This window comes from Populus trichocarpa, chromosome 5 (genome assembly GCF_000002775.5).
Source record: "Populus trichocarpa isolate Nisqually-1 chromosome 5, P.trichocarpa_v4.1, whole genome shotgun sequence".
NCBI lineage: Eukaryota > Viridiplantae > Streptophyta > Magnoliopsida > Malpighiales > Salicaceae > Populus > Populus trichocarpa.
In genome coordinates this window covers 7,398,640-7,407,699 of record NC_037289.2, presented here as the reverse complement: position 1 = coordinate 7,407,699, position 9,060 = coordinate 7,398,640, and the positions used below count along the sequence as shown (strand labels likewise).

The window sequence follows — 9,060 nt, the reverse complement described above, 5'->3', positions numbered from 1 at the left end:
CTAGAACAAAATATGTCAAAGACCAAAAAAAAAGCCAAATGTTGAATCTAAGAATTTAACTTGCTCATAGAACTCTAAAACTTTTCGCTTTAATCACTGGCTGTTACTATTTATTAATAACTAGATTTGTAGCCCGTTCTCCATCATTCTCCATCATGGATAAGGGAATTCAAGGTAAAAAAATTACTAAGAAAAAAAAAGTAAAACCCAGGTCATTGGTTTAATTGATAATTTAAATAATATGATTAAAAAAGATAACAATAATAATTAAACAAAGAAAGAAATAACAATGGAAAGAAATGAAAAAGAACCTGATATGAGCCAATCTAAGTTATGAAATAACTCAACGATGAAAGGTAAAATTAAAAAACAAAAAAAAAAACCCTCAATTAAAATAGGTTAACTTGCAAACTTTGCAACCATAGATATAAGATTAAGATAATCTTATAAAAAGAAATGCAAGAAAAAAAATTTGAAAACTAATTCCTAATAAATCAAATGAGAACATGATAACTCCACAAAAAAACTGAAAATGAAAAAAGGTGAAGCTTAATCTCTAGCAAATAAAATGTTAAAGGACAAAAACCAAGAAAATAAATATAATCTAAAAAAGGTTGAAATAACTCAATCTGAGCCCACCTGGATCAAGAATGCAAAATCTCTAACACAGTTGTGATACCAGGGTAATTGTGTTCGAATGCAAATTGAATAATATCATGAAACTTAATTATCGAGTAGCTTAAAGTTGAAAGACAAAAATAAAAAATAAAGATTTAAAAAAGCAATGGAAAAAATATGAGTCAACTCAGGTTAACCTGCAAACCCCACAACCATGGAAATCATGAAATCCTTGAATCGAGTTCAATCAAGAAACTTAATTCCCAACCAATTTAGTTTTGAATGATGAGATTGTGAAAAAAATATCAATTTAAAAAACTTGCTAAAGAAAAAAAAGATAACAATAAAAAAAATAGAGATCAAATTTGATAGGAAATAAACTCATGGAGGATGAAATTGTAAAAAAAAAATAATCAAAATAACCTAATAGAAATGAAATGAAAAAAAAGACAAAGACCAATTTTCAATAATCAAATGTTTTTAAAGATCAGGATCTAAACCTCTCGATTAGCTTACAACCAAAGTTTACCCTACTTGTTCAAATGCCGCTTATATTTCACAATAAATAAAACTCTCACAAGTGATATCCCATTTCATAATAGAAGATCACAATGTATTAATCTAAAGTCTTTATAGAGATATAATCTAACTCAAGATGTGAAAGAGAATAGTTTAGAATTTAAAGCTTTAAGATGATAGAATGGTGAGTAAAAGCTTGTGGAATATTTAAATATCAAGTATGTAAGATTGTAAAACATGAAGTCAAATAATGGTATTTATAGGATAAAAACTCATTCAGTTATTACTCACATATAAGAAATAAAGATAAGAAATTTGGTTTTTCATTATGTTCTTATTTGTTAGAAATGACAAGGACACTACTTTTAGAGGAAAAAAGTTGTTACAAAACAATTTGAATGTTAAACACAAATCTTTTAAAATTATAAGTTCACCATCTCAACTGAGAATAGTTAAATAGTGTAAGAACACATATGATATGTTCTTTTAGCTAAGAATGGATAATAAGCCTTGCTCTTTGTATAAAATGAGTTGAGTGATAATATTAAAATATATAATTAACATGATTTTTCATAAAGGTTTTTATAACTATATAAATTTTGGTAATAAAAATAATTTTGATGATGAGTTTCGGCAATATATATATTTTTGAATGAAAATCATTTTATGATGCCAAATTAAATTCTATAGGGACTTGATTATATTAAAATGACCTTAGACATCTTCAAGTTCATATTGCTTTAAATGATGTGTAGATATTCCCACAACATTAAAACCTTTGATTTACATATTAAACCCACTAATTGTTGTTATTATAAAAAAAAAAAAACAAAAAAACATAGATGTTTAAAGACCTTTGGGCTAGCAATGACATATTTATTGTATCATTCACGAATAAAATATATCTCTTATTGACCTCCCTTGATCCTTAAATATATTTCTTACTCTAGATGGAGATTACTCTTCACATTATGAGCATGTTTTGAAAGTCTAAGATAATCGATGACAAGTCTTAACTCTTAACTAAATTAGTTAGTACCCAAACCCATTATCAAATTCAAAACATATTTTTGACCAAGAATTTAAAATCATAACATTTTTTTTTATTTTAATCTATTTTTCAGTACTATTTAAGGCTTAAATTATTTTCAATGAATAAGCTAATGACACTAGGATTAAGATTTTATATGACTAAAATATTGTCGGCCGAAAGCTTTCTCTCATGTCTTCCTCTTTCAGACCACTCTCTCCTCTCTCAACTATAAAAAATAAAATGTGATAGAAATGAAATTTCACGATGAAATGTAAACTTTAAAAACTATAAATACCAAAATGCAAAAAAAATGCCCCCTTGATTAGTATTTTGTAAGAGCATGAACAATTTTTAAATACACACGCCGTGCTCATTTAGTTTTTTTTTTAATCTATATATATATAACGTGTTTGGCTCCGAGAGTAGCAGTCGGCTAGTAATGATAGTGATATGGCCTCTTCGAGTGATGGGAAAAAAAAGAAGATAAAAGGTTTTTGGACAAATGTGAAATTGAAAGTTCATTTACATTTAAATAATAAAAAAGATATATTAAATGTGTAATTCATATGATAAAAAAAGAGTAATGTTAAACGTCAACCAATTTTTTTTGAAAAATATACACAAATTATAAGGTTAGTAAAACCTATGATTAAATTCCACATCAAGATCATAATCGAAGATCTCATAATTTTTTGCAGTTTTATTTTGTTAATTAGCATTTATACATAGGAATTTATTCAATTTTTTCTACATGTGGGATCAATATTTGAAATTATTTGTTTTTTTTTTCAAATTTGCTCGAGAGAAAAAATGGCTTGAAGGAGAGCAAAGATTATGCACTTTGGACGTGTGAGATTGAGATAGGAAAGAGTTGCTAAGACTTGAAGGCTAATCCATCTATATGTCGAAAAGGAATGCTTGACGAAATTGTGGTAGGGAAGTCATTTGCTTCCATTTCTTTTTGTTTAACAATCAATTGACTATAATTTACTACCCACTACTTGTTATTTATTTATTTTTTAGAATAAATTTACATCAAAATGATGTTTTTTTATTTTTTTAAAAATTATTTTTGAGATCAGCGCATCAAAACATAAAAAAATTTAATTTTTTACAAAAAAAAATTAATTTTTTTAAGAATAACCGCGTTCCCAAACATTCTCTACAAGTAAGAAAATCTCCATTTTTACTAATGTTTGGTGTATTTTCAGGAAGAGGAAAAAATTTAAATGAAGCTAATATTTAAATCTGAAAAAGGGTTAAATGTTAACCTTAGAAAGGAGGAGTAAAACAGTTTTCAAGTAAGAAAACTTTGCCTTTTCCTTTTTTTTTTTTTTTTTGAAAGTTGGAACCGTAAATATATATTATTTAATATGTCTAATGATCTTATTTAATTTAAAACATGATATGATTCAATTAAAACCTATTGTTTTATATAATTCCTTAATCTCATACCAAACATTCTAAATATTTCACCTTTAAAATACTTTTTATAGCTTTAATACTTTATAATTCTCAAATCTTTATGCACTTAAATCACCGCTTACAAAAATATAAAATAAAAATCCATATCCAAATCAATCTTAATAAAATCAACATAATTCAGACAAAGGGCATTTTTGGCGATAACAAAAGGGTGATGGTTATAAGCCTACAAGTGACATCAACATACATCAAGAAAGGTAAAATATCTTTTGTACATCAATACAAACACGCCTCTCGTAATATCCTATCAATAACACTCAGCAAATTTATCACGATTTTTTTCCTCGTAGTATTTAGATAGAATTATATAAATTATATTTTAAAATTTTTATTTTTGAATCTTATTATTTTTATTTTATTTAATAAAAATTAAATGTAAGGTATTATAAATCTATACAAATTTCAAGTTTAAAAAACTTTCACCCAAAAAGATGTGTCAGAAAATTATATAAATTTAAATTATATTTTGGGATTTTTTTAATAATTTAAACTTTTAAGTTGATACGTAGCAATATTTATTTGTACATCCAAGATTCATGTTATATTAAGGGTATTTGAAACAATAATAAAGAAAGTTTTTTAAAATATTTCTCGTTTAAAAATATATTAAAATAATTTTTTAAATTTTACTTTTTTTCAATATCAAACATATCAAAATAAATAAATAAAACACCAAATTAATTTAAGAATTTTTTTTTTAAAATGTCATAAAATTTGGGTTGCATCGCCACCTCGTATCTGTAAACGAAATATAAAATAGACATAATGAAGCAGCATAGAGTAAGTGGTAGTCGTTAGCATGAGTGATAGATGTTTATACTGTAATTCAAATATTTATTAAAAGAATTCAATAATGGATTATAGATAATCCAGGTAATATCTAACTGTATAAAGAAGGAGGGAGGGAGGCGGAGGCAGGTGGCTAAAGGGTCATCAACCATGGAAAATTCCCGAGCCCAGAAATGTGATTAGACCAACCCACCCCACCAATAAGCAGTCACCAATGCGCAAAGTAACAAAAAAGGAGGGTAAAGTTGGCAATTAAAATATCCACTTTAAAAAGCCCAATTTTACAAATGCCCACACCTTTAAAAAGAGCTGAGAGAAAAAAGTGGAGACTCTCTTGGAAAAACGCCCATCAAAGCTTCTTCAACAGTATAAATTCAGATCATAAATCAGAGGCAACTCACTTGTTTCTTCTTCTTCTTGATAAAGTCAGGCGGTGCCGATTGATTTGGTCAGCTTTTCGATTGATTGATTGATTGTAACGATGTCGTGTTCTTCGTCGTCGGCATCGGAGGAAGATGAAGAGGGGATCGATTCCTACCGCAAAGGAGGTTATCATGCGGTGAGAGTAGGGGATCAGTTCTCCGGTGGCCGTTATATTGCACAGAGAAAGCTGGGGTGGGGCCAGTTTTCTACTGTTTGGCTCGCTTACGATACTCGATCCTCTGTATGTTTTGGATCTGTTTCTGTTTTATTTTTCGTTAAATTTAAATCTTATTTCATATTTAATGAGAGATGTTCAATTATTGATCATTGGATTTTACTGGATCATCATCAGTTAAATTAATTAGAGTTGTTGCACCTTTTATTTAAATGAAGAAATGTTCAAGTAACGAATTTGCATTTTTTTTAAAAAGAAAAAGTTATTATTCTTTGGATCATCATTGAGGAAATGCTTGTTTTTCTATATTTAATTGTTGTTTTCCTATTTATGTTTATATTTCGGATGTGTTTTGCTTGATGAGATCAATGGGACTGCTATTTGTCCGTTTAGTGGCAGTTTTTTTTTTTTTTTAAATATCCGTTAAACTGTGTTAAAGTTCATTATCTGTGAAAAAAAATAATACAATAAAAGTTAATAAATTTTTAAGAAGTGAGTTTAAACGGCGATCATGGAAGACTCAATCCGTTAACTGGTTGAAGTTTTGGTGGTTGTTGCTGTTTTATATTTATCAAAAAAGAAAAAAAAAGTACCGGTTGTTTCAATAAGCCATGTACATATATAATCATGAGTGTCTATTGTAGTTGGAATCATTGCCTGTCATGAAAAGACTTGAGCGTTTTCTCTTCTTTTACGATTGTCCTAGCTTGATTTGAGATTCTGTTTTTGTTTTTATTCTGTTTAACCTTATTGTAATTTTGTTTCTGTTTCTAGAAATACGTTGCTCTTAAGATCCAGAAAAGTGCAGCACAATTTGCTCAAGCTGCGCTTCATGAGATTGAACTCCTTTCAGCCATAGCTAACAGTGACCCTTCAAATTCCAAGTGTGTTGTGCAACTGATTGACCACTTCAAGCATGCAGGGCCAAATGGGCAGCATCAGTGCATGGTCCTTGAATTTCTTGGTGACAGTTTATTGAGGTTAATCAGGCATAATCGTTACAAAGGACTTGAATTGGATAAAGTTAGAGAGATCTGTAAATGCATTGTGACAGGTTTGGATTACTTGCATAGAGAACTTGGTATAATCCACTCTGACCTAAAACCCGAAAATATTCTTCTCTTTTCCACCATTGATCCTGCCAAAGATCCAATTAGGTCTGGGCTCACACCAATCCTGGAAAGGCCTGAGGGAAACCATAATGGTACTTCCACTATGACTCTCATCGAGAAGAAGTTGAAAAGGAGGGCAAAGAGGGCAGTTGCTAAGATATCAGGAAGAAGAGTTTCAATGGGAGGAGCCGTGCAAAAGCCTGAGCGATCTCTGGATGGGATTGATGTGAGGTGCAAGGTTGTTGATTTTGGAAATGCGTGTTGGGCTGATAAGCAGTTTGCAGAAGAAATTCAAACCAGACAGTATAGAGCTCCTGAAGTCATTTTGCGATCTGGGTATTCCTTCTCTGTTGATATGTGGTCTTTTGCTTGCACGGCGTTTGAGCTTGCTACTGGGGACATGTTGTTCGCTCCCAAGGATGGACAAGACTACAGTGAAGATGAGGTAGGCTAGTTTTTTCTGGATTTTATAGTTGTCAGAAATTGAAATTATCAGGGTAAGGCATACTGGATTTTAAAGTTTTAGTGAGATTTGTGCATGGCATGTTATCTTGTAAGACAGGATAGCAAATACTAATATAGTCAAATTTTAGGGAAAATGGTATAAAACTGAATGCAATCCGGCTTCTGTGTTGAGGTTATCAATGTATACTAGTGATAATGTGACTTGTATTTTTGCTCTCGTATGCTGTCCATTTCTTAATCTCTTGAGACAGACCCTGCCTTTCATTTCCTTTTTACTAGTCTGCATGGGGTAAAACACAACACAAAGATGTAGGACGTGGCTGGGAAGATAGCATGCACCAAGACTATAACATTTTTGTTATTGTCTGAGACCAAATGAATGAGTAACACGTGTCCAGATTGTACTTCTGTTTTCCCTCGAGAGAGATGTTTTCTTGATAAACCTGCCTGCTGCATATTTGCATTGATGCATCATACCAGACTGATTTTGAATGTCTTTTCTTGATTGCCAATCGCCTACAATCACATTTGGTTCTATGAATAAAAACGTGCAGTAATTTTCTTATTCATGCAACTCACAATGCAAATGTTTAAGCCATCACGGGTTTCAGAATGCAAACTGTTTGTTGTATGTGTTGGAGTACTGTATCTCTGAACTTGTTTATTTAATCTGCTAATGAAACTGTTCTTTGGGAGGGTTTCAGGATCACCTTGCTCTTATGATGGAACTCCTTGGAAAGATGCCAAGAAAGGTAGGCACATAGTTTCTCAACAGCCTCCTGCAGCTTTCTAGTTACCTCATACTCGTTCATTTATCTTTTAATTGCAATATGAGCAGATAGCCATTGGAGGAGCTCTATCCAAGGATTATTTTGACAGGCATGGGGATCTTAAGAGGATTCGGAGGCTGAAGTTTTGGCCACTTGATCGCTTGCTGGTTGAAAAATACAAATTCTCTGAAAATGATGCTCGGGAGTTTGCGGAATTTCTTTGTCCCCTTTTTGATTTTACACCAGAGAAGCGGCCCACTGCCCAGCAGTGCCTGCAACACCCATGGCTCAATCTCAAAAGCTCTACGCAGAACGAGACTAAAAGTGAATCTAAGGTGGCGAAGTTGGGTGTTGGAGTGAGCAATCTGAAGGTGGGTAAGTGATGAAGGGGTCGTAGGTGATCGCACAATTCTCAAGTCCCTCCCTCCACCTGTATGAATATTGATTGTTATTTTGGCTTGTTATATTCAATAAGATTTATTATTTTTTCATTATTGATTAACTACAATGTAAATTAGCTACTATTATTGTGAGGAATTGACATGAACGAGAGAAATTAACCGCAGCAACAAACAAGGGTGGCTCATGTGCTAACCCTAATACCACACACCATGTTTTCTACCTGTAATTGGTTTTGACGTCAATGTTAATCACGAATGGGTTGCGCCTTAAAGAGAATCATTCCCCTTTAAGAATAGTAGTAGTTGTGGTTTGATTGATGCATGGGAGCTTTCATCGAAGGAAAGATTTTGTGTTTGATTCTTTTTTTGAGAAATTAGATCCAAAATTACATAATTCAGCTGCTTTCGTTCTAATTCGAAAGTGTTCATTAACAAAAACTAAATATCTTGCATCATGACTCAAATTTGTAATTATGAATTTTCACTTACACAAAAACAAAAACTGTTGAACTAAGTGTTGGAAGCAAAATTGAATATTTTTTTATTGGTTTCATCATTCAAAATTAAATTGAATGAGATTTACATTTCTTGATTGAACATGAATCCATAATTTTATGAATTAAAATTTTTAGAGATTAGACTAGGTTTAGAAGGTTCGTTTGAGTTTGCTTGGTTTCCCCTTTAAGCTAATGTTTTTTTATTTTTTATTTTAGTTTTTCTTTGTTATTTTTTTTGCGGTTTTTCTTCTATTAAGTTAGCCTAATATTCATGATCTGGATCATTGGTTTTAAAAATTAATGCAGATTATTTTTTTTAAAATTGATTTATTTCAATTTCATCATTCAAAATTTTTTTCCTTACTTTTATTTCTATAAGATTTTTTCAATTTTATATCCATATTGTCACAGGTTTTTGAATTCACCCGATTTAATAGGGTTTTTTTTTTAATTTTTCTTATATATATAATTTTATCATTTAGTGTTGATCTAAATGGGTTTAAGTTTGGTTCTTTTGACTTTTTTTTTGTTAGTTTATTTGTTGATGTTGTTGTGTGTTTATATAATATTATTTAGATTACCAATTAAACCAATAGCTTAAGACTTTGATTTTTTACCCTAGCTTTTTTTTACATTAATTTTTTTTTTTTGTTTTGCCTAGCACGTTGCATAGTGCAGACAACAAATCTAGTATCTCCTCTCCTATTTAAGGTGATGGTTATTTTTTATTTTTTATTTTTTGTATGTGTGTTTGGTCCTGCTCTTTTCGAAAT

At 30.5% G+C, this 9,060-nt stretch overlaps 1 protein-coding gene across 1 annotated transcript; it reads left to right on the top strand.

Moving 5' to 3' along the window:
* The first annotated feature begins 4,729 nt into the window (after positions 1 to 4,729).
* LOC7492130 (uncharacterized) lies at positions 4,730 to 7,883 on the top strand. Its single transcript, XM_002307181.4, has 4 exons — positions 4,730 to 5,108; positions 5,817 to 6,599; positions 7,324 to 7,371; positions 7,458 to 7,883. Exons 1-4 carry the CDS (start codon positions 4,926 to 4,928, stop codon positions 7,770 to 7,772), a joined length of 1,329 nt encoding a protein of 442 aa, XP_002307217.1. The 5' UTR covers positions 4,730 to 4,925; the 3' UTR covers positions 7,773 to 7,883.
* Positions 7,884 to 9,060: the final 1,177 nt, after the last annotated feature.

Excerpts from the sequence above, each read along its gene's own strand:
- LOC7492130 (XM_002307181.4), top strand. The coding sequence starts at position 4,926 with ATGTCGTGTTCTTCGTCGTCGGCATCGGAGGAAGATGAAGAGGGGATC. Across the intron at positions 6,600-7,323 it reads AAGACTACAGTGAAGATGAG|GATCACCTTGCTCTTATGAT; the intron begins GTAGGCTAGTTT and ends GGAGGGTTTCAG. Across the intron at positions 7,372-7,457 it reads TTGGAAAGATGCCAAGAAAG|ATAGCCATTGGAGGAGCTCT; the intron begins GTAGGCACATAG and ends CAATATGAGCAG.